The following is a 26,139-nucleotide window of genomic DNA, read 5'->3' as shown; positions in this document are numbered from 1 at the left end:
CTTACATGGCGCTCTGCTCGGAGGCTGCAGGCTCCTCACCTCCGTGTCTCCCTGCAACTCTACACCTGATCTGAAAGCAGCGTAATTAAGGACACCAGCAAAGGGGAAAAAGTAGGTGCGAAATGAAGGCTGTGAAACGCAGAAGGGATTTCGGCAACAAGCCCGGCCGTCGCTGCTGAATTATTAACGGAGTGTGTTGATTAACTCCTGCGTCTGAAACCTGAGTCCCGTCAGAGGAGCCAGGAGACACCAGGCTGACTGCTGCAGGTTTGACTTCTGCTGCAAAGACACATCATAGCTGCACACACACCTGATGCTGCGGTCAGCTGCTTCCTTTGGATGGACAAAGAGCAATAACACATTTAAGTAGCTCAAAACACACTGACCCTCGACTGTGGACAGATCAAGTGATTCGTTGTAAGTGCATTTTTTTTTTTTGCCCTCCATATTAAAGCAGTTTAATTGGTTTTCCCTGCATTGCTTAAGGTGTTTAAATGGAGAAAACCCATTTCAGGCTTTAATAAATAACGTTTACACCACAAATTAAAAATGAAGGCTGTTCCGAGTTACAAATTTGGGGTTGGCATTGATGGCAAACCTTAATATTTCTCTTCCTGACAACCCTTTAAACTACAGAGACCCCCATTAAAATACAATCCATTCATTACTCACAGTCTTGATGGAAAAGGTTAACATCGGGCTGCGAGTTTCGCAAGCATCTGGAGGAGAGATGATCGACATGAAAACAGCTACTACACCCACTACTATTACACAAACTAGAAACTGTTGAAAATTACAAATAGCACAGCAATAGCATAGCTGACATTTTACAGGCCAACTGTAAATGCTAAAGCAATCATTAAAATGAATCTTCTACTCAAAGATGGAGGACTGGGTTCAGTGCTACCACCTCTTCACTCGCAAGCATGAATCCAGCTGTAATGTAACTCTGCCATTACTTTATATTATTCCTCTTTTTTCCCATGAACTGTCCCACATCTCCAGAGTCACCTCAGGCACTCGAGAGAAATAAAAACAAAGGGCATGCAAGAGGTTTTTAACTTTAAAACTTTGTTTCAGAAATTCAATGTAACTGTATATACACTTTACAATAGCATGTAGCCTGGTGGCTAACAAAGATGTCTTAAAACATTTTAAATACATCTTCAGCACAAACAGCAATTCTTACAAGTAAAATGGCTTAACGGATATTGCAAAAAAAAAAAAAAAAAATCATTAACACGATTGCTCTTTTCTGCAGAAAAAGTGCCATGATTAAAATTTAATTCAGGACTTTTCCACAAAGCAAGCTGTATTCTCTACATGCTAAGTTTAACAGTTCAGTAACATTGCGCTAAACTAAACATACAGATATTTGTAAGAAAAAAAAAAACACTCCATCTGAAGTAAAGTTAAATCTTCATTAATACATTTAAAAAGTAGATATGACATGCCTTTTGAAATCAAAAATACAAAAGATTTTCCTTACTTTAAGGATTTTTTTAAACATGAAGCTGCATGTATTGTACAACAGTGTACAATAAACTGGTAATGCACATAAAAATGAGCTGGATGAAAAGTATCAAATGCCTCCCACCGATCCTTCAGAAACAAGCCGTGACTGATAATCCTACATAATCACACAGCTCACTGAGGAGAAGAGCACACCTGGGCTACATCACACTCTCAAGGTGAGGCTTGCATACTAGAAGCTGGCAGTCAGGATGGTGAGAGGTCATGGGGGAAGGAGGGGTGGGGAGGGGGCTACCATGGCGGGACCTCAAGACACGTTTCCTCTTCCATGTACATTGTTCTGGCCTGCCTACTTGTGAACGGCAGACGCGAGCCGCCATCCCGCCTCGTCGATTTGTTCGAGTGGACGAGGAGAGAACACAACAAGGAATTTGGAAAGACGCTTAAGACTTCACCCCATGTACAATTTACATTCATAGTCTGGACATGTGCACTCACGTTACGTCTGAGTGAACACTGTTTGTGCCCTGTAACAATTTAACTTGAATACAAACTAATCCTAATTCCTGGAGAGCGCCTAGCTTCTGATGAAAAAAGGCCAAAGACAGACAGGTGCTGGACAGATGGAGACCATCTATGACAAAGCCTGCGTTAGAAGGGCAGGTGGGATTGTTTGGGCAGGGCACAGCAGGATTCACCTGGCAAATTTACTCATGGGAGGGGGTTCAACTCAGTGGAATCACAGTACACAACACCTACGGCACACTGAAAAGAAAAAAACAAAAAAACGGGAGGGGTGGATGTCTCCAGGTTTCAGTATCTGCAGAGCTTTGAGGTCTGATTGTCTCTTTCCATCGAAGCATTTCGAGGGCGAGAGCGCAGGAAATGCCATGGGGGTGGGGGTGGGGGGGCTGGTGAGGAGAGGAACCGTATGGCACTGTACAGGCAACCCAGACAAATCCAAACACTCACACTTGCTTTAACATAAAATGCACTTTGATTTAAAACTGAATAAGAACTATAAGAAGTTCGCCGATGCATGCCAAATTGTAAAGGAGGTTCAAGTTAACTCTTGAGGTTTTGGGCGATGACAGAGGACAGCCTCGCGCTTTGTGTCCCAGGTTCAGGCTGGTAAAGGATGCCAACACAACACCTACATTTCTGCCTGCTGTTTGTCTCACTGTTAATAACTCAAGTCGAAACAACAGAGGAGTAAAACGTCAGTTTGGCTTGAGTGTCGGGCAGATGCACATTCATATAGTTACCATTCTCAAACACAATGCTTTAAACTGCGCTAAACGTAAAAAGAAAACGCTTAAAAGAACAAAGGAAACGCGTGAAACAGACAGAGCAGCAGTCAGTGCATCTGACTGATAAAACAGTATGTTGCTGGTGCCAGATGTGGCTGGTACAGGGTCTGGCCATAGACTTCTACCATAGGTAGACTTCATGACACACTGGCAGAGATGTGCTACATTAGTCACAATGCTACTGATATAGCCATCAACTTACACATTACAACTAAAAGAAACAGAGCTCTGATTTAGCCAGAATACTTGATTAGGAGAAAAAGACAATACTGATTATAGACAAATGACAAATCAAATACTATTATGAAAGAAAGGTCAACGTTGACAAATATCACTTTGAAAATGAATGCCCTCAAACCTTTACAATGAGTCAGATTTACAGGAGATTCTTAATCCTAACGTCTAATTAAGGAGCATTGTTGTGTCCACAGTGAAGCCAACACATTGATTTAAACCTCTATTTGTTAGAACAAGAATAAACTATACTTAAAATCCGGGATTAATTCCATTTCATTTGACTATGCAGTGGACTGTCATCATGAATATGCACCCACGTTCTCCTAACAGGAAAAAGTCTTACGATAAAACTTACTTGACCCCTTTTAAAATATCATATCTTACAAACAGAAGTAAAACATTTTGAAACGCTTTTTTTTTTTTTTCTTTTAAACAATGAAACACCAGTTTGACCAGATAAAAACTGCAACCAACAATAGAAACTTGACTCAGCTACGGAGGAATGCATATGATTTTAAAGGCTACAGATTGTAGGTTTGCCAAACACCAAATCAGTGAGTGTGTGTGTGTGTGTGGCTAGGAGTAAACATACACACATGCACAGATTGATTTACAGGCCAGTCATTCCTGCTGAAAATGATCTGTAGCCACAGAGTGTCGTTATTCGTCAGTGTCAACAGCGTGAGCACCACGGGTGGGTTTGGGTTCAGGGACTCAGTCGGGGTGGAGTTCCTCTTTAGCAGGTGGTCGTTTCATATCCACTAAACCAGCACCAAGACGTCAGAATTTAGAGTGGAGACGATATCCGGCCCCACGGTTGGAGAGTCAGTCAAAAAGTGGAGTTTACCTGGGCTTGTTCATTGTGTGTGTACTTTCATCTATACATTTAGATATTTAGAAAATTTCACCCAGATTTTTAAAAACTTTTTTTCTTTGTTTTTTTTTAAAAAGCAACGGTGGATTTAAAAACAAAAAAATAAACCCAGAAGAAGAAGAAAAAAAAAAGGAAAAAGGCTAAAACTTTAACAGTAATGGCAATGTTGTAGTTTGTAATCCAAAGAAGGGCTTTTTACACGCATGTTGTTTTCAGTCTTTTCATGTTGTCCCGTTCTGAGAGACTGTGGTCCAGTTCAATCAGGAGGCAACAGGTCGTGAAGCCGAAACCTCTCCCGAACGTGAGGCCGCACATCCTCGTTCTGGTGAGTCGCGCAGGCAGAAGAAACCACGACAGGAGGAGATTGAGAGAGCAAATTAGATTCCATTTGCTGAAATGGTGAACAGCTGCTGTAATGGGTCCAACAATACTACTGAAGAACATCTTACCATCTCAACCAACTTCTCCAGGAAGGGCACCAGCTTCAGCAGCTCATTGTCATTCTTGTCCATGAACCAGCTCTCTATGGGAATCCCATTGGACAACTGTGGGGAGCACAAAAACACGTCAGTTATGATCACGTGAGCAATGTCTTTGTATTTATAGCTGGACTCAAATGTGCTTCTCCAATGTAACGAGAAAACTCAAATTAAGAAACCTCAAATTGTAAAAAGATTGACATACCAGGATTTCCTACAGTGTGTAACAGTGAAGTCGTCTGAAATAATAACACCTCTACTAATGTCCTTTTTGAAATCAAGTGTGACCAAAAGTCACTTATCTAATGAGTGAAGTGTTTAGACATCTGGTAAATACACTGATCATAAGATGAGATGTGTCAGTATCTGCCTGACTCATCTCAGCAGGTCACAATGATTAATCAGCCACATCCTACATTTGCCTCTGGGTAATTAATCAGAGCAGCACATGGCAGGTTTGCTCCATTTTTCATTCTCTACACTACGTTTCCTTCGCTCGACTTTTGTGACAGTTACTGACGCTTGTTGATAACCAGGTAAACAAAACACTGGAGGTTTTGCATTAGGTGTTCACCTGATATGCAAAGGCTTGTGGTGAATTGTCGATGATGATGGTCTTTGACAGATCTCTGCCTAAGATGTTGAGGTCCTTGATGTAGTTTCCCTGGACACAGACACAATGTTCACGAAACAACCTGTGTCTACAGTTATAGTAGGGAAAGAAAGGAAAGAGGGGGGGGCAGAGAGAGAGAGAGGGGGAAATCAATCAGTGACAAGGTCAGGGCAATCAATAATTCAAAAAAACCACAACACTGACACCTCTACAGCAGCATATGCCAACAGCAGTGCTCCACTCATCTTTTGAGCTCTGCCTCTTTACATTCAGTCTTGCATCAGCTTTTGAATGTGTTGTGTAATTGTAAAAACATTAAAAAAAAAAAAAAAAAAAAACACACGTACCTGACTAGCTGCTTTTTAGGATCCAAGATGTTCAGCAGTTTGTCTGCATACACCTTTTTAGAGGCTGTAAAAAGGATGATCTACGAAAGGGAGAAAATAAAAAAGGTCAATTTTCAAACCTGACGCAATTGTGATGAATTAACAGTAGACGGGTTATATTTACCTCATAGATTTGAGACATGCGCTCCAGAAACTCTCTAAAAAACGGCCTCAGGCGCACATATACCTGCACATGACAACAGACCACTGTTAAGCAAATATTTTTGGCCATCACAGACAAAGTTTGTTGCAGGTCACTGTCATGAGAGACTAGAAGTAAATCAAGTGCAATAACATATGTCTTATCGATACAGTTCTCGAGCTGTCGGTTGAGTTGGGCAGTTCGCCAACTGTAAGACAAGTTTGTCTATTTTTGCAAGTACGCCTTCCTCAAAGTACGGCTATTCACAAATGGGACTTCATCACCCTCTAGTGGTATCAAACACTGAGAGAAACACACCTGGAGGACAGAACTTACCTGGTAAATGACATCTTGAAAGAGGACAGGGAACGTAAGAGCTGCATCCTCCAGCTCATTTAAACTGCAGTGAACCAACGTTTCATCCTAAGGAACACAACAGAGGACAAACTTAATTTCCTCTCTTATGATATGACTGAAAATTAATTGAAAAACAAACCAACAAATAAATGATTTGGTGTTGTAGACAACCACTGACCAGGTCTAGGACCAGAGAGAATTCAGGCGTGCTGCGCGTCTTCAGTGGCAGGGCTGGCTTACGGGTGAGCTGCTCTTCTGTGAGTGGGGGGACGTGCTTGATGAAGAAATACCTACGAATCAAAACATCACACAAAGACACGTCAAATTAGTCGGTTCTGGGCTTTGTTATACCCAAGGTTTTGTCCCACATGCTGTTCTAAGCTATGACACTGCCCCTTGCTTTCCACATGTTGGCATTCTGTTCAGATGGGTCTGGCTGTAGGACTAAGCATTTTATGACAGCAGTGTTTCACTCACGGGTCAAAGACTTCCCAGTCTTCCTCATAGGATGCCTCTGGTGGTACCGCGGTGGGAGGAGAGTCCACATATGCCATGTCTGGACTGGCGCCAGGAGCTTAGAGCACAATAAGAACAAGATGAGAAACAGGAAGACAAAATAGCAAGATAAGCAGAGCTGGTCACTTCATTATTACCTCACCATTAAAAAAAAAAAACCTTTTTCATGTGTTCTCAGCTGCAGTATCTACCTGTGAGGGGTGGAAGGTCAGAATCAGCAGCCAGCTCTCCCTCCACTGCTGTGGGAGACACCTCTGGGATGTGCGGAGGTCGCAGAGGTGGCAGCTGTGATACACTAGAGTAGAAGTTAGTAGTGGCACACACTTCTGGTGTGGATGTGGCTGTGCTGGTGGGCGTCTCCACAGGCTGCTCCATGTCCAGCTGCTTGACTATCTCCTCAGCCTCCAATGCCTGGTCTGGAGAGTCTGAGCCAGAAGAGGCTGAAGAACAAATACGAAGAAGAGCACAGTGTGTAATAAAGTGGTAGAACTTCAAAATATTAGTGAAAAGGAACCATACTAGCAGTTTTCACTAATACATGTAGTACTGTGACTAGCACAAATTCAGCCTACCATATCTGATCTGAGCACAGACATACTGTAGGTTTGAACATGGTCTCTTTTTACATTGCTAGCCATGAATCAATCAGGCTTCCTCAGGAGCTGCTTACCATTTTTAGCTGGTGAAAAGAAGTTGAAAACGGGCGAGAAGATCGTCCCAAGAAGGGTGGTTCTGGGAGGGCTGGTGGCCACCTCAACAGCGGTCGTCTCCTCCAGGCTGCCATTGGGCTTCTCCTTACTCCTGTCATGATTGGTTGCCTCTGCAGAAGTGGAGTAACAGATTTATGAGAATTAACAGACACATGGAAAATAAAGACTGCTGATTAGTCTTTTTCGCTTCAGTGCCACTCACGTCCATTGAGGGAGCCTCTCCTGCCAACTCTGCTGATAGTCTTGCGGGGGGTGTTGGTGTTTGGGGTGGTGGAGGTGATCAGGTTGTTGTCCACATCACAGTGGAGGCGTGTCTTCTTGGCTGGGCTCTCTTGCTGCACCTTGAAGAGACAAGACATCATGCAGTTGGAATTGAAAAACTGTCAAATAGATTTGATTAAAAAAAGAAAATGCTTAACAGCAGATCAGCTGCCCACAGAGTCACACTTCTTCCTGTGTGACATTCATTTCCCACCTGTACTGCTTTCATTTTTTACACAGTTTTGTTGAAAAATGCTGCTTTCATGGCACAGAACAGATGTATAATCAGTCATTAGAGGCATGTCCCTTTCGGCCTTCTCACTTGCTCACTCTCTAAATTTGAACATTTTGTGTTGCCAAAAAACAAATATCTATGTTGTGCAGCCTACAGATGTCAGTGAGCCAGACTACCTCCAGATGTGGTGAGGCTGATATGATCCCAACGCATACAGTGTCCAGATACAGACTGCATTTTAATACCAGGTGTAAATGAGGTCTTGGGGATTGTTAATGTACCCTGTTTGGCCCACACTCTTATTCTGAAGGTCTCCATCAGACAGCATTACTATGATTATGATGTGTTAATATAGCAGCTAAAACTTAACAATCAATTGCTGGAAGAATGATGTGCAATGTTAAGTTGATAATACAACAAATTACTTGTCATTATAGATTTGTTCAAACTTGGCTTTTGGAATAAGTGACAGCCCTACTGCCTGGTCTGAAGAGCTTCGATTTCCGCTGTGACATTCAGACGGTAGGGTTACAATTTGGTGTAAACAAAATGAAAGCATGGCTCCAGCCTGCCTTGTATTAATGACTCAAGCTACTTTTTTGTGGTGGTGATGTAATGGCGTTGGGGATATTTCCATGACACCTTTACTACCAACTGAGTATCATTTAAACGCTACAGTCTACCTACAGAGTTTTGTTGCTGACCATGTCCGTCCACTCATGACCACAGTGTACCTATCTCCTAATGGCTACTTCCAGCAGGAAAACGTGCTATGCCACAAAGATCAAAACATCTCAAACTGGCTTCTTGAACGTGACAATGAGTTCACTGAACTCAAATGGCCTCCACACTCACCAGATCTCAATCCAGCAGAGCACCTTTGGGATGTGGTGGAACAGGAGATTCAGATCATGGATGTGCAGCCGACAAATCTGCAGTAACTGTATTATGCCATCGTGTCAATATGGACCCATGTCTCTGAGGAATGTTTCCAGCACCTTGTTGAATCTATTGCCATGAAGAATTAAGGCAGGTCCAACCCAGCACTATCAAGGTGTACCTAATAAAATGGCTGGTGAGGGTAGTGTATAGAGGCCATACGATAACAATAATTAATAAGGCAGAAATCTAAGCAAAACATTTTTTTTTTATTTTACCACGGGAAAAAATAAAATGTATGCTGCAAGTCTTGAATTAAGACTCAATGAGGAATTGTAGGGAGCAACGTGAAATAACAACATGTAAAAACATAAAAAGTCCCCATGTATTTCCAGAGGAAACGCTTCTTTTAGCCGAGTTGACTTTTCCACTTGTTACTACCTCCTGTCCCTGCACACCAACTCTGTGAGCCAGAAGCTAAAATTAGAGCCGAGTCCGGGTTCTCAGACAAGCTGCTGCATTCCACCAGACATTTCTTGGGAAACATGACACTCTGCACCAAGAAACACTGCATTTAACTCAGCGACCTGGAGAACGCAGTGCTAAATACAGTTTTAAAACAGAGAAGTGCCAAAACGTTTAGGTGACACTGTTAAATGAGACGTACTGAGAGGAGGAAGACAACGTCAGCTACAATATTTCAGTGCTATGAGAAGGAGCACCACACTCATATTTGCATCAAACTCAATTAAAAAGTCATTTGATGTTATTATAGGATGTAGTTACCTTGACAGCATTTCCTCTGATGAACTTCTTGATGGTTGAGAACAAGCCCCTCCCTCCACTAGTAGGAGTGTCCTCTTCTACTTCTGAATGCCTCCGCTTGGTACGGGATGGACGGCTTGCCAGACTGGGGTTCGGCTGCTGAGACGCCTTACGCATTCTCAGCCTCATCGTTTAAGCAGTCACATGTAAGGCTGTTTTAGAAAAATCAGACATGGGGATAAATGACAGATACATAAAGAGAGAGAGAGAGAGAGAGAGAGAGAGAGAGAGAGAGAGAGAGAGAGAAAGAGAAAATCAATATGACTCTAATTTCAAGGGAAGACATTAAAGCAAATACTCAACTGTTAAGGTGGACAAACAGGTTGTTCCAACAGTTTTAACTTTAAGAATGGATAAGTCTGTGGGGTGAATCTCTGCAGTGGGGTAATACTGGTGCATTTTCTGCCAACATCTGGATGCATTCAAGATCCCATTTCACTTACATCACAGTGGATCACGGCAGCCACAGCTGGCTTTACTTGTAGTCATACAGTAAAGAAAAAAAATTCACATTCACTCAGAAGCACTCCCTATTATTAGCTATGTACATACAAAAGTAATGTTTAAGTCAAGACAACACACTAATTGAAAAAAATGTAGACGTGGACAACGATTTTTAAACGTATCCAGGGGAAATAAACTCTTTATTCTGTAGAGTTGAGGGATTTAATTGGTCAGCATTGTCCTCCGGGGAAAACTTAAAATCTATTCACAGTGAACATGAATTGTCAGTCAAGCATGCCAACCTCTTGCGCTTACGTAACAGCAGCTGGCTGAAAATGTGTCCGGACATATCCACAACCTGTCAGGAGCCCTGAACACAATAGCACCTTCTCAATACATACTGTACATCTCAAATCCTATAAATGCCCTTCGCTACATCTGTTTTACATCTACATAGGGGTGTATACATGAACACACTAGAGGTGTACGCGCTGTTGCTCAGTTGTGTACACGTAAAAACACCAACAGACACTTAAACAGCGTCAGAGTACATGGTAACATTAAAGTATCTGGCAGGGAGGGAAAAAGTGGGACACGTATCAAAGTTGTGACTGCTCAGAGTATCAAATACATTTGCACATCTAGACAGTGAATTCGCATGAATGTCAATGTAGTTGTTTGAGAAGGATACACTCACTGACTTTATTATAGCATCCATCTTGGCACTCAAATCAAAATTGTTTTTCATGTGGGGGTGCCATTGGAAAACATCAGCTACACTCAAACATCTATGAAGAGAGACTTTACAATATACAACTCGAGTAGAAAACTGTAATCCAGTTTGTCAAGATTCAATACTCAAGAATCTCGAGATAATTTTAGAAAATACAGTGCATGCATATTTTTGAGAGTTAAAAAGCTGATTAACCATCATTATCACTGAGCTTTGATCCAACTGAGAACACCTTGTCTTTACAGCTTTTTTTTTCTTTACATAGATATCAGATTGCAAATGCTCATTACATCATGTTAAGCCAGCAAGTAATACGAAACTCCAGTTATTGAGACAGTAAATCAGCTGAAGCGATGGTAATCATTTTAGCTGATTTACACTGTTGATTTATACATCAATGTGCATGCAGAATTTATCTATCCCTTAACACACAGCCAAACAATTTACAATTTGGATGGAGACATCACAGCACTGACACTGGACTTAATAAATTAATTGTATCTGTGCAAAGTTACTCTGGCAAGATCATATTATTTTTGCAGTTCAGTGGTGTATTAACCACTAAATCAGTATAGCTGATGGTCTCCTTGTGACCACTGGTTGTCTTTGCTAATGTAGTATATGTGTATATTTTCCATGTTTAACACTTTTCCTTTTTTTTTTTTTTTTTTTTTGTAACCGATGCACCAACAGTTCACGCTGTTACTATTTGACCTCTTGAGCCAATAAATTTACTTTAACACTTCGAAAGCAAAACTGTCAGATGCTGTATAATGGCATTCTTCCGGGCTCTCCAATGTGTGAGGCTGACCCTGCAAAGCGATTAACTAACGTTTATCATACGTGAAGTACAAAGGATTTTTGTTGCAGGAGATATTGCTACTTTGAGCCAATGATTTGTTCTTGAAGTCAAGTTACTCTTAGTCCTATCTTTTTTCCGTGCCTGCTCTTATGCATGTTAGTATGTATAACACATCGGCGTTTTATTGTTGCTGTTAAATAAACAGCTAAATGAAGCGCCTGCTGTATCAAATATACAATCAAACTTCGCCATGGCTCGCGTGGCAACATCATAGCTGCGAAACATCTACCTTTCTAGGCAATCGCCCACTGACCGAGGATCATGCACATAGCTAGGTACGAGCAAGTGAGCGGGAAATAGGAACATGCATGCCACTGAGACTGTATGAGCGAGCTAGCAAACGCTAGCCATGGAAACACAGTGGAGAAACAAGTGAGGCCCTTCCGACAGCTTGCCCACTCCACAAAATTTACTCCGAGGCTAAGGGTAACGTTAGCTGACTGGTTCAAAAAGTGCCCAAAGCATACATCATAATGAAGAATAAAAAATGATGAAAATTTGAGTATATGAGCCGGCAGGATCATTTGCCTGAATCATGGCCAAATCAGCCTTTGAAAAGTTGCGCTACTTAATCACGACAATCAAGCGTTGATGCTAATCGAGCAACTTACTAGATGCGGCTAACGCTAACAGTTACCTAAATGAACTAGCTACAAGAGGTCGTGTGTTAGGCGTTACTGTACGTTTACTCAAATGTGCAATAAATTATTTTAGCATTGTCAGATTTTACGAGTGGCGCCGACAGGTAACACGTTAACGCCACCAGTTAACACAACCCGGCATTCCGGTTAATTTGCAAACGTTAACGTTAGCATTTCGACACGACAAGCCCAAACTGGCTAACTTACCGTTAGCATGCCAGTGCGGCATCACAAGTTGAGCGAAATGACATTAAAGTGATTAACTAAAGTCAGGAACATTAGTTAGCTAATTGCCGTGAAGTTTGCTGAGTGCTTTGACTCGACCGTCTCCTCGAATACATAGCTAATGTTTGCGTTATTTAACAGTGAAACCAGTCAAACATCGGTAATCACAACACCTAGCTAACATAGTAATGTTATCCAAATGATTTGTTAAGCCAGTCAACGTTATCTAAAACTAACAAATGCGGTTGACGGGATTTCGTTCATCAATTGTCGTACATGAACACGTCTAGCTCAACACATTTTGGAGAGACACTGAAGGGAAAAGACGGTATTGGCTAGTTAATGTAAACCTAGCAAAGTTCTGTTGTGGAATGCCAATTTGGACATTAGCCTCAATGCAAGCTGGAGGACTTCACCTAACGTTACTTTACATTGCTTAGACGTTCATTGTTTTAACACGACGCAAACAATTGGGCTTTGAATGATTAATATTCTAGTGAGTATTTATTGACTAGCTTAGTTACAAACGGCAACGTTAGCGGTAAGCTAAAATTAGCTGAGACGTTGAGTCGACCAGAAATTAGCCATGTCCGCGGTAGGCCGTGTTTTAGCTGCCCATAGCTCTGTCACTTAGCGTAGCACAGCTAGCTTAGCGTTAACCCTACCTAGCCTTCACGAAAAACTGCTGCGGGCTAACAGATGTGCACAAGCAGGGAAGGAAAATATTTATCCTGTCGTTAGCCAACATTACATAAACCGCAAGCCAAATTAGACAAATGCACGTACAAGGTTGGTTAACGTTATCGACTTACTTTACGGTGATCCGCAGTATCTGGAGACAATGACTCAATGCCGATTAACCATCACAACAGAGGCAGTGGTTGTTTTCGTGATCTGATCCGACTTTTTCTGTATACATGTACTCAAGCGCCGTCTCCGAAATGACACATCGCTGTGTTACCAGGCGCCATTTCCCGCCTCTGCTCAGTCTCTCCGAGGCAGATACCCGTATGGGACACAGACACACCCCCTTACCTCTCAAAAACACCAGCCAGAGTCTGCAGCGAAGAACCACCAGCCTCCTTCGACTCACAGCTTTGATAAAGGCTGAAGGCTGCCCGTCTTTGTGGCTCCTCTTTCACAAGCAAGTAGTAAATTACTGAATAATCACAAGGTCAACAATCGAGCGCACATTTCTGATATTCTTTCTGTATATACTCAACAGATGTTGTATCGTTGCTGCAAAGAAAAGCATAAGCTATTCCTCTTATGAACCAGGCGCGAGACATCTATAACTACAAACAGCTGACTAGTCGTACACATTCAAAGGCTTTATCGCCCGAGTAATCCACTCATTGCTGATGACCAACTATCACTTCTACCTCGACTCTAAAGCACTATCACAACTGAGAAATGACATGAAGCATCACCTTTAATAAAATTAAATTACATTCAATGTGCCTTTCCATGAGAAATCAGTTTTCCTGCCCGCAAAAACAGAAGTGATTTCATGGTCACGGATTTCCCTAAAGGTGAGGAATTAGGTGTCCTCGGTACAAATGGTAACAGTTCAACTACATTATGTACAAGAGACCTCATTAATGGAAGCATGTGTACAGTTGGTCAGTTCCATGTGTGCTTGGTTAATCTTTGCACACTGCTGAGGATACTAACATCGCTCTAAGTATTGCTTAAGCATCAGTATTTTGCTCAGTTTGATTATGAATAAAAAGTTCCAAATGCATGCAATGGCATCATTGAAAAAAAACAAAACAGAGTGAGGAGCACGTTCGAGTGTCTGTCACAAAGAAAAGAAATGGATTTAATGGGCCATATAAGTAAAGTCCTTGGCATCTGTAATGCATTCCCACTCCTGTAAATGAAAAAAAGGTGTTCCATGTACAAGTCCCAAAATTGTTAGAAAGGCAGAATGTCGAATTAGTCTCTTTGATAAACATCTCGGGTGAAGAGTTTGTGTCAAGCAACAGCAACCTGTAAAGGAAAGTAGCAAAAACAAAACACACTTCGACCTTGAAGTTCAGGTGTGAGTGAACAGGGCTCTTACAGACCACTGGGTTATGAACTGAGGCAGTTATCAAATAACAAAACCCAACAGTCAGTGTACAGGATATCATCTCTACTGTCATAACTTAGAGCCATTAGCAAATCAACAGCAGCTCAGGACGATGCCATGACTTTTTTTTCTTGGTATTATGTTACGTTATTGAGAATTAATTCATTAGTTGCAATGTTTGTTCTTCAAAAGAGTCCGTGACATTTAGGATGCACCCTATAAATTCTTCAACATATCGATGTTCAAACTATTTTGTCACCAAAGACCTTTGTTTGAGAGGAAGGCCTGAATATTTTAATGAGCTACGGCTGTACGAGTTCCCATTCAAAGAATGTCAATGGCTTGATGTCTTTTCCCATAATCCACAGCGCGGTCTCCCTGCATGTCCCGATCATCATCATCTGGAAAAAAAAAAAAGAAAGCAACACAAACGTAAGAGATTAAGCAATAGATGATACACTCAATGAAGTGCTGTAATCACATATGAGAACAAACTGATTTATCTTAACTATGTCCTCCCTATCAGTCCAATCATAGCCTGATTCCAGTCTGTTACAGTACACATCCATAAAAACAAGTCATATTCAATGCAGTCAGGAAGTATCAGGATTTTTGTTCCTTATGGTTTTAAATATATGTCAGCACACTGGATGTTCAGCTTTAAGGGTGTTTGAAGATCCATCCTGTGTGAACAGTGTAGGACTCACCACCCTTTGGTTCATAATTTCCCTGATTTAGCATCAGTGTGTTAATGTAGAGGAAATGTATTGAGAGGATACGTCTAATTCTGCCAAGAAGTGCTTCTTAGATTTATGGTGGGTCATTATAGTAACAAGGACATCCTAGATTTTTATTGGAATCAGAGACTATACAATCTGAAGAGTTTAACATTGATATAACAGACAAAAAAGACAAACACAGCCGAGTCCTAATCACAGGCTAACATGAGTCAAATTGTCTTTTGATTTTGTTTTTTTTTTTCAGATGGATGAAAACAAAAACAGCATTCTCCAAAATGCAGTATTATTACACTCTCGCCAAATATTAAAATTCTAATCTAATAAGCAACCACAAATTCATAGCAGGACACGACAACAACAAAGGGAAAAAAAAAAAAAAAAAAAACATGGACATGCATTTCAATATATCAAGGAGAACACAGACATGTTCACAAACACAGTGAGCTATATTTATCTACTGGTCTAGATGTGGGTCAGATGTGTGGTGGGCACAGACAGGTGGTATAGCTAAAATGAAGCACAGGCAGGAGAGAAAATACTAAATGGAAACTGATTTACTCTCACAGAACCACAAGTTCGTGGGTCAAGCATTTGCTAAGAACTGTTATTGTGTCAAAACACAGTTCAGTGACTCATCCTGGACTGCATGCAGCACAGTCCTGCTTTGACCCTGAAGGTGTTTTTGACAGAACTCTTAAATATGTGTGGCCTATGGTGGATTCAAGGCCCAAACTCAGGGTACTGTGAGCTACTTTAACTGTCGGGACAAATGCAGGGGGGGCGGCAGCAGGACAGGGGTGGAGGGAGGGAGCAAGGGAGGAATGGTGGATAAACATCTGGACAGGCACTCCAGTCCCCCGACCTGGCTCACCTTGAACGTCTTCCTCCCCACCATCACCATCCTCTTCCTCATTGTAGGCCAGCTCGGCCTGCTTGTCGGCCTCATACTCACCCACGTTCCCATCATCCCCATTGTAGTCCGCTAGCTTAGAGCCGTGTTGCGGATCTACTGGGGACTCGTTCTCATCAAAGAACCGGCCTGCAGGAGGCAGAGAAGGGCCTCATCAGGAAGGGAGGGAAGCGAAGGCAGTTGTAGGGAGACAGGGAGGAATGGGTGAAATACTGCATAATGAATGCATGAAGGAACAAGTGATCGCATGAGGAAGATGACAAAAGATAAGGATGATGAGGTGAACAGACACACGGTCCAGACGCGAATTAGAAGACAAGTGTTTCTGAGGAGTAAAGGAAAGTCAATCATGGACTTGAAAGCAGAGTCGAGTGGAAACAAATGGGGGTCTCTTATAATGAGAGGCTGTTTAATGTCTGGAGAGCACTGAGCGCTAATTGAGTTACGGGTTTAATCAGCTGTACAATCCAATCAATCAAATACAATAGCCCCGCTTTAAATCCCATCTTATGTTTCGTATTGTGGGTATTGTGAGGAGTGTTGATCCAACTCAAGGGTAATTGTGAGGGTCATAGATACAGTAAGTGTGGTGTTTCATTGAACTGCGCTACACACAGAAGTGCTTCTAACATGCTGTCCACTTCCATTATGTGAGGAGAACAGAAAAACACCTCAATTCAACACAGCTTTAAATACAGAAGCCTGTCTGGGTTGGCCATTTAAACTTAAAATGCTGGAAGAGGATACCAGTTGGTCAGTATGCTGCTATAAACCAATATTTGATGCATTAAAATATAGGAAAAGTAAAAATAAAAGCAAGAAATTGAGGTATTTTTACCGGATATTGTGGCTACAATATTTTCCTTATATCTTTAATATTGAACAGGAAGTGGGCATTTTCATTGTTACAGGTGGCCACGTTAAAGATGAGACAAGTACATAAACTGTTTGAACTGAATGAGCACCATTTGGGAAAAAATAAAGATCTCTGATTGATTACAGGTTTCTGAAATTCCCAATCAGAAAAACTGATCATATATTCAGCACAAAGTATAAATAATCGTAGCTCAAATTGCGTTTTTACTCTCTGACTTATAATCCCCGCCCAATCTCGATCACACAAGCATCTGAGGCAGTTTGTGTTCCTCTCTCGCCTCCTACAGATTTGTTGCTCACGACAGGACTGGGTGGGGACTCGAGATGCACTGAGCCAGAAAGTGTCTTTGGGCTGCTCGTGTCTAGTGAGCACCAGACACTGCCAAAAACGAGACATCTGGTGGGTGTCGGGTGTTAATTTGCCATAATAGGATGCAAGTATAAAGAGATCAGAGGCAGAAGATTAGAAGGAAAAACATAATGAAGACGTGAACTGAATACAGCCAGCGTTTTAAGCAGCAGAGCTGCAGAGGGGGAGGTGGATGTTTAAGGTAGATGAAAGAAAAGAACAAATGAAAACAGAGGAGAAGGAGGGAGAAAAGGCAGCAGAGCAGAGCAGAAGCCAGGCAGCAGGAAAGGATCATCTGGGAGCCAGGTGTGTCATTTGTCTCCTCTCCTCTGCAACTGAGCCCTCTCTCTACTCCCTGACAGTGCTCCTACCCATACTCTGAGACGACGTACAAACAGATGAAAGTGTGTTATATAGAAGTAGGGGTGTAACCAGTTAGCGAGAGGCTAAATTCACACCGATGGCATGACAGCAAATTGTATTTTACTCTCTGCGTTGACACACATCAGAGATCTGAGAGGCAGCAGTTAAGCACAAAGGCAGAGCTAACAAGAATAGCCATGATTATACTTATTATTCATGTTACCCCCCCCCCCCCCCCCAAAAAAAAAAAAAAAAAAAAATCAATAACCAATCAACAGGTTAATATAAACCTCCAACCAAAACCTCCCAGTGTGTTGTAGAGGAACTCACTTTGGCGGTGGTGTACTGGCTCTGCTTGAACAAGGTCTTTGGTGCGGTGAGGCTGGATGGGGTTGGGCACCTGGGCTGGGTTGGGGGGCAGAGGAATCCCCTTCAAGTGTTCACTGTCAACCCTGACATTATCAGGAGCTACCAATAAGAAAGAGTTTTCTGTTACAGTATATGTATGTCCAAAATCAAATATCAAAAGGCCAAACATCACCCCTCAAACGCAACAACTAAATCTCCTGAGCTACGTCATGATTACTTCACTATAAAAAAGGGCAAATTAATGTCTTTTTATAACCGCTTACTCATAAACCAACCACATTTGTATTCTTTAATGTAGCATCTAAAGTTTTGAAAGATGTTACACACGACTGGGAAACTCATTAAACATGTAGAAACTGCAAACGAAAGATAACAGTTCTCTGCTCTCGTCTTCAATTAACTTAAGATTCAGTAAAAAAAACACAACTGAAAGCATTAAATCAGTAAAGCTCCATATTAATGAATTATCACATGCCTCAAAAGACATATAATTAATACTAATTACATGGATGTAAACATTCTGTACCTCGGAGTTGTCTTTGTTGTTCTCCCAGCTCGTCTGCCTTGATACCTGCCTTGTTGTCTTCTTCAAACACTACAGTTTTCTCTGCCTGTTTGACGATGGCCGGAGGCGCAACCACTGCTGCTCGGCCCTCCACTCTGTCCTGCTGGAGCCTGGGCTGGTCCAGGGCCAAGCCCTGGACACCAGGGCCGTCAGCTGCCCCGACGCCAGGTCCAGCTCCTGCTCCTACAACCAGATCAGGGGCCTCATCGTGCTTCTGAGTGATGGCTGGTTTCTTCAAGGCTGTAGATAAATGGAGAGGCAAAGTCAGACAACTTATGGCACAGTGCAGTACAAATACAGGAAGTATTTGGACTAAAAATTGCATTGACAGTTCAGGTCCGATGCTTACCAAATTGCACATCATCTATTTTTCCCACCTCGCTGTCTTCAATACCAGGCATGCCGGCATCACTGCCAGGCTTACCCATCTCTTCTGTAACAGAGCAGAAGGAATGTGACACTTACTTAAACAGAAACATGCACAGGAAACAAACAGAGCGCAAATATCAAATATACATTTTTTCTTGACATGTGAAATTGGTGTTTGTGCAATTTCTGACAGCAGTCAAATACTACATTCAGTGCATAAGCAATATAAGGAAAACAAGCTTTTGGTTGACGCTGTCACATCCACTGTACCTTTTAAATCTGGGCTGTCGTGCCGGTGAGTGGCCACTGTATGGCGCTCTCCAACCATCTCCACACCAGGGGCTCCCTGTGCATGTCTACCTGCCACGACACCCTTTTGGCCATCCATGACACTCTGAAGAATTATCAAAGGTGAATCAGAGACAGAAGCACGTGGAAAATGAAGAGAATGAGACACTTTAACAAACAGGGGAGCTTTAACAGGAACAGAGAGGGGAATTAGCCGAGTTTGGACGCGTACTAGTCGTACATCTGCGCTAACAATCTGACAGCAATGAATAGATGCAGCAGTGCGGAATAAATGCAACCTGTACCAGAGGGCACAACCATTCCCCATTTACTAAAGAAAGTTTTCTAACTTGCTTTTAACCACACTAACCTGTCTTAGCTTTGATGCTTCTTCCTCCAGGGTCTTTTTTGTTTCTTCATACTCGTCTTTCAGTTGTGCAATCTGACGTCCACACTGTAAACTAGTTAACACAGATCCCTCTTACATTTCACCAACATAAACTGGGATTCATTTCACCATACCATAAAGAGGATTTGTACAGAGCCCCAGAGTGGCCACAGAGAGAAAAAAAAATACATATGGAAACCATGTTTTACTACATCAAGCACTTGAGATGCTACGCTATATGCACACAAGATACAATCTGTTCTTACCTTTTTAGTTAATTTGTACACACCAAATACGTGCATATACTACATTGGACGCACAGCTAGCATATCAATATGCAACTACAGTCCATCTTAATCCAAGTATACCCACCGCGTGTAAAGACCATAGACAGTGTGGTAAAGACGCACACAACTCTTTCAACAACCCGGATTAATGTGTTCAGGGCAGAAGCTTCATTTTAGTGAAGAATTTGTTTCAGGTTGATTGTATAACAGGCAGACGGCTCTTTTTTTATTTAGGGGACAGCTAACAGTGCTGTTGACTGACTTGTGTGTGCCTTTACACACGGCAGGTGGATTAATTAATTGGATTAAGACGTATGGTAGTTGTGGTTTGATAGCCTAACGATGCGTTCAACATAATGTATATACTTCTCTTTCTCTCTCATCTCTCAACCAAAAGCGTGGGAACAAGTTTTATGTCTTTTTTTTTTAGCATTTCAAGCCTCAATGTAGTAAAAGGTGGCCTCGATATTTATTTTCTTCCTCTCTATGGCTGCTGCAGGGCTCTGTAGATTTGTGCAAACGGGCACAAATTTTTAGAAAACCTGCAAAACTGAGTTTAGGTATAAATCTATTTACAAAACTTTACAACACACAAAGTAAGTGAAACATCACTCAGATTAGATCAACGTTATAATGAAATAGGAAACAGGAAGTTAAGATGACCAATGACACAACAGCACTCCGTTACATTTAATATTCAATTCAGAAGATTTAACATACCTTTCATACTCCAGTTTTCTTTCCAGGGTAGTGCTATTTTTCTTCACTTCTCTTAGCTGCTCTTCCTGCTTCATGATCTCCTGCTTCAGATCCTTTAGCTGCTCTGTTTGCAGCAACACAAACATGCACACGATATCAGTTAAACTAACTAGAATGTTTCTTGAAGAGACTTTCTATCATTTCAAATCCTCTACTGAGAGATTGTTGTGTTTCAGAGTGCCCTCTACTGACCAGACAAGTCCTACCTTTCAGCCTCTGGATTTCTGTCATTTGGGCTGTGACATCACTCTGCAGCTTCATCTGTTCAGAAGGGAGGAAAACCTGTTCAGAGTCTAATCAACTGAGAGAGAGCTACATGCATGTTGACTCTCGTCTACTAAGAGCTGCCCTACCAAGCCACAGAGAGGTAAGTGTGCAACAGATTCTCTAACAGAGTGCGCTACCACTAACACAGGAAGACAAGGAGGAACAGGTATTTCTTGTTTTTCTGTGTAACAAGGCTCCCCAGCACAAACAGCTGTGGTATTTCATTTAATTACTGCTACTGGGCAACAGGTTCCTGCCAATCAAAGTCAGTATGAGGTATTAGATATTAACCCAGTGATTGAAAAATTAGGTATCTCACTCAACTTGATGGACCAGTGTAGAGAATTAAGTGGCATCTAGTGATGAGGTTGCAGAGTGCAACCAACTAAATACCCTCAGCTTCAAAGCATGTAGGAAAAACTATGATGGCCAAGAAAGCTGAGAAAAACGTGGAAGGCGCTCTCTGGAGCCAGTGTTTAATTTGTCTGTTCGGGGCTACTGTAGAAACACAGTGGTGCAACATGGCGAACACCATGGAAGAAGAGCTGATCCCTCTGTAGATATAAAGGGCTCATTCTCAGGTAACATGAAACAGTTCATATTTGAAGGTGATTAAACACCAATGAAAACATACCTGTGATTATTATATTCCATTTCTGCCAACAGATGCTCCTAAATATTACACAATGGTCCTTTAACTGAACAAGTGCCTTTGTAACATGCAGAAGCAGGCTTTTCTTCAGCACTTAACTTACACCGTGTGAGCAGGAAAATGGAAACCAATGTAGACTGTAATGCAATCCAATACAACCACTCTGTAATAACCAGGACAGACGTGAATTCCACCTGCAGCCCACACAGACGCTTTCTATGATATGATTAAATGAAACTGCTGGCTGCTCTCTATTTTGTGTTTTAATAAAACTCTCAGGTGTATGTATACACTCTTGAAGGGAGGTAAGGAGGAAGACAGTTAAGAAGGGAGGTAGAGTGGAGGGAAACTAAGACCTTGGACTTTAAGATGATACCGAAAATCTATCTTTAGATCATCAATATCCGTGCTGGTTTGAAACATGGCTGTTCAAAAGTTGTAGTTTCATCGTTCACAAAATACACAATAGTTTTCAAGCAGACAGAAAGTATCAAAAATTCAAATTACAGATGAGGACAGAATTTCTGGTGGAGCAACAAGAGGGGGAACACCACAGAAAAGAAAGTGCATTTAGCCATATTATGGAAAACTAATGACTGGATGTAACACAATGGACAGTGTTCTGCTGGAGGGGTGTGACAGATTTCTGTGGATATATCTTATTTTTTCCCTTTTCCCTAAAACTTTCACCTTTGGTATCCATTGAGATTGTCTGAGTTCATGAATGAGCTAAAACTGACTGAGGCAAAAGTCAGCAAGGACAGAGTACAGGAAATATAGCATCAGTGTTAACTGTTGCCAAGATGAAAGCTTCATCCTGTCACTCTCTCACTGGTAGTTAACGGCTTCCCCCTGCAGCCTGCTGAAAGAGGCTGCACAGACAACAGCACAACCAGACTGTTTACGGGCTGGATGACGAACTATAAGCTTGCACGATATTGCACCTAAAGATCACAAGACTGTATATACTGTGCTGTATGGAGGCTCGCTAAGACTAAACTGTCAGTATTTTTTCCTCTGCATTGCAGGCCTCTCACTGTATGGAGCAAGCTTTTCTGTTGAAACAGGGTTGGGCTGTTGACAAAAGCAAAGGGGTGGTACAACAGCTATTCAACACCTTCCTTATCTTGATTACAGAAACAGGGAGCCGGATACTGAAGTTACAACCAAGAAACTGGGGAACTTAGACTCCTCTTTATTCCACACTTCACCCTCTATACTCGCCTCAACAACAGGAAAAAAATCCGAGCTCAATTTAGCTGACAGGAGGGGTTTTAGTATGGAATAAAAGCTTACAATGGTCAATAAAATGTGTCTGTTTGTAGAAGATTAAAACGTACCCACAGACCAGGCAACTAAACAGAAGGCAAGTGTTACAGGGCTGCTGGTGTGCTATGATTTGATCTGGCCACAGAATATGGGATTTGGCTCAGAAACACAGTGCCAAGCAGGAGAAACGTCTCAGCATGCAAAATCATTTGAAAAAAAAAAAAAAACAAACTCCTATTCCACTTACAGGTGATTCTTGTTGATTTATGCATCAAAGATTATGTTTATACAACAGAAGACGCAGTAGAATCAGTGTTATCATCCTGATCACTAACTGCATTCAAGAAGCTAAGAGGAAGTTTGATGTGCTGCAGTCAAGGACAGCTTGTCTGCAAATGTTGAGCAAAACAAGAAATTGTTCCCAACCTGATACTCCTGCAGACTACATTGCAAATATACTTAAATATCTGTACAAGCCGTTGATCATGCATTGGTAATGATAACTTTAGAATTTAATGTATTTTCACATTAGAGTTGTCTGTGTTCTTGCAGAAATGCTTAAAGTCACTTTCTGCTTCTCTTGAAAAGAGAACTTGTGTCGAATGTGCCTACTGATTTGAGTGCGACGCCACACCACACAGATGACAGACATAAGCTAAACAAACGTATGGCTGCCCATAAGAAATAAGCATGTCAGACTGGATGCAAATTACAGGAAAACCTCCCTCCCATCTGTTGTCTAAACGTCTCCCAGGGCAGCTGGACACACAACATGGTGAAGTGCTGGCTGGGCCACCGCACAGGACAAAAGGTGGGAACAGCCTCGTGGAGCATACAAACGGGCCACTCACATTGAATATGTAAAGCCCCAAAAATGTGTAAAAATGTGCTGATAAAATGAACAGAAAGTCAACACAGCACAAGGAAGCTGAGTTGAATGTGTTTTTCTTTGTGAACGTGATAGTGTGTTGTTATTTACTCTATGAATAACTGGCAGATAGGTGGGAGTAACGTAGGGACAAGCAATTTTAGACTGACAGACGACCAAAAATCAACACTGTGTGGAATGAACGTGGACTTCCTCATCTCATCTACTAATTTTGATAAGAGGATCAACCAATAGCACACGCAGCTAAAAGTAGATCTGTCGTGTAAATCATGCAACATTCACCAATGCTCATTCCCACTTAAACACATTAGAAGTGGCTTAAAAGCAGAGGCACAGTGAAATGACACCATTACACCACTTTTTCCAAAAATCCAAAGGGATATGAAAGCACTCGTGAGAGCTATGAGATGTGATTTGAACACTATATTGGTGGAGAAGAAGTCAGGAAGGAGTTTCCAATGAAGGATGAGTTGCATGTATTATCTGCCACTTGGTACCAAGACAACACACTGCCCTCCTCTTAAAGGCTCTGCTACCGTTCCTCTTTAAAGTTGATAAAAATGACCTACCAAGTTTTCAAGATAGATGGTGCAGATTAAATAGGAGCGAAATTACAACAAAATGGAGATTTTATGATGAGGCTAGTCATTGTGCAATGTGACTGCAGTTAAGTATTATCTATCTAAAATATTTGCTTTGTCAGAGAACTTGGTGCCCACACTTTTATTATGTATTGTAAAAGATCACTGACAGCCAAACCCAAAGCACAGAAACACACTTCATAGAGGCAGCGAGTCAACGACTACCACCATACCTGTCACCCAGTTCTACCTAACAATGATTTTTTTGGTTTTTTAAAGGTCTTTCTATCCCTGTCTGTAAAAAATTTGGTTATCTGTTTCTGAACATAGTCTATAAAATGTCAAATGTCAAAGAGAGGTGAAAATAAGTGTTTCCCAAACCTCAAGATGACATCCTAAAATGCAATGTTTTGTCTACAACCCAGACATTCAGTTTACTATCACAGAGGAGTAAATGAACCACAAAATATCCATATTTAAGACGCTACAATCATTTTTTTTTTTTTTTTACTAAAGTTGATTATCAAAATAGTTGTTGATTAATTCAACACAGTTGACAACTACTCGATTAATTGTTGCAGCTGTAGATTTCAGTGAATAATGGTGACAGTAAAGTTCACCCCAGCAGACCCCGGCCGTACCTTATCATCAGTGCACTTCTTGATGAGCGCCTCTCGGGCCTGCAGCTTGCCCTCCAGGACGCTGTAGTCTCCATCCTTCTGGTCGATCTGCTTCCTGTGCGTGTCCACCTGCACCATTAGCTCCGAGTTCCGCTTCTCCAGCCGGCTCCGCGCCGCGTCCGTGCGCTTCACCTGCGTCTGCACCTCCGCCAGCTCATCCAGCAAGCGGCCGTGCCTGTTGGACACTGTCCAGTAGTTGAAAGACAGTATGGCGATGATCACCATCAAGAAGATGAGGATGAAGGACGGGAGGCGGCCTCCCCGTCGGTTTGCACCAAACCCGACCATTTCAGAAACAAAGTGTATCTCGACTTCAGGTTGTTACCGCAACCTACTGAGCTCAATGAGAGTATCCTCCCGCTGTAAAACACATCCGTCTACGTGACATGCCGCGGATATGCGGCAACCGCTCGAAAATGCAAACACTACACGGGCAGACAGTCATGAATGTCCAAGACTTTTCACATTTCTGATTGATCTTTACTGCCCTTCCTCCTTCCGCACACTAGGCATCTTCTCTGCAACTCGTCCAATGTCAGTGAAATACGCCCGCAGGGACGTGGCCTAGCTCAGCTGGCAGCGTTAAACACAGCAGACAGACGAGACGTGGACAGCTACACGGCACCGTGGCACCGAGGACAGCGAATACAAACCACAGGGCTAGCTATATGACGTTAGCCTCCAGCCACTTCTGTCTCATGGTTCCCCGGTAAGCCCCGCAGGACTGCAAATACTGACGTCTGGAGCTCCTGTGATCACTGAATTACCGTCAAACAAAACCGCTGATGATTTTCGATCCCGACCTGACGTTAGACGTTAGCTCCCATTAACGTTGACGCTGTCCAGCTAACCACTTCACACTAGCTAGCAACGGTGGATGCGAAAACACAACGAGCTGCTTTCAGACAAAAAAGTGCCGTCTCTTCTCGCGGAGGTCAGATATAATCCTGGTGATATAAATGACCAAACCCACACAAACACTAAGGACACGGTCCTTGTGTCAGACTCCCCAACAGTCGCTGTCTACCAAACATGATTTTTGCGTTGTGTGAAGCTAGCTGTACACAGTCTGCGCGATTTCCGCTCTATGCTACTGAAGCGCAAATATATTTCAAAATAAAAGTCCAAAATGAACGCCGACCAGCATAAGGACAAAGAAAACGAGGCATGTGTGTTTTCATAGCAGCGCTTCTAATTTTGGTTAGCGCCTATGAGCCCGTGTGTAGGCTGTAGGCTGAAGGCCTACGCTTATGTCTGAAATA

The 26,139-nt window shown here is 42.1% G+C and overlaps 2 protein-coding genes across 3 annotated transcripts; both read right to left on the bottom strand.

Moving 5' to 3' along the window:
- Nucleotides 1-2,215: 2,215 nt before the first annotated feature.
- ctdspl2b (CTD (carboxy-terminal domain, RNA polymerase II, polypeptide A) small phosphatase like 2b) lies at nucleotides 2,216-13,206 on the bottom strand. The gene is made up of 13 exons (XM_076729444.1): nucleotides 13,015-13,206; nucleotides 9,259-9,449; nucleotides 7,300-7,438; nucleotides 7,058-7,207; nucleotides 6,579-6,827; nucleotides 6,349-6,445; nucleotides 6,050-6,161; nucleotides 5,851-5,937; nucleotides 5,497-5,559; nucleotides 5,334-5,413; nucleotides 4,948-5,074; nucleotides 4,344-4,439; nucleotides 2,216-4,216 (listed from the first exon to the last, which is right to left on the bottom strand). Exons 2-13 carry the CDS (start codon nucleotides 9,424-9,426, stop codon nucleotides 4,151-4,153), a joined length of 1,434 nt encoding a protein of 477 aa, XP_076585559.1. The 5' UTR covers nucleotides 9,427-9,449; nucleotides 13,015-13,206; the 3' UTR covers nucleotides 2,216-4,150.
- A 408-nt stretch (nucleotides 13,207-13,614) lies between these two features.
- On the bottom strand, nucleotides 13,615-25,964 carry golm2 (golgi membrane protein 2). 2 transcript variants are annotated; one of them, XM_076729424.1, is made up of 10 exons: nucleotides 24,839-25,964; nucleotides 20,746-20,800; nucleotides 20,501-20,603; nucleotides 19,476-19,566; nucleotides 19,088-19,211; nucleotides 18,798-18,881; nucleotides 18,410-18,688; nucleotides 17,845-17,982; nucleotides 15,888-16,055; nucleotides 13,615-14,677 (listed from the first exon to the last, which is right to left on the bottom strand). In XM_076729424.1, the coding sequence occupies exons 1-10, from the start codon at nucleotides 25,163-25,165 to the stop codon at nucleotides 14,601-14,603; spliced, it is 1,446 nt and encodes a 481-aa protein (XP_076585539.1). In that variant the 5' UTR covers nucleotides 25,166-25,964; the 3' UTR covers nucleotides 13,615-14,600. The 2 variants fall into 2 exon arrangements, with proteins under 2 accessions (XP_076585539.1, XP_076585547.1); XM_076729432.1 differs by lacking the exon at nucleotides 15,888-16,055 and having other exon boundaries at nucleotides 24,839-25,948.
- Nucleotides 25,965-26,139: the final 175 nt, after the last annotated feature.

This window comes from Chaetodon auriga, chromosome 1, assembly GCF_051107435.1.
Source record: "Chaetodon auriga isolate fChaAug3 chromosome 1, fChaAug3.hap1, whole genome shotgun sequence".
NCBI lineage: Eukaryota > Metazoa > Chordata > Actinopteri > Chaetodontiformes > Chaetodontidae > Chaetodon > Chaetodon auriga.
This window is presented reverse-complemented; position numbering and strand designations above follow the sequence as displayed.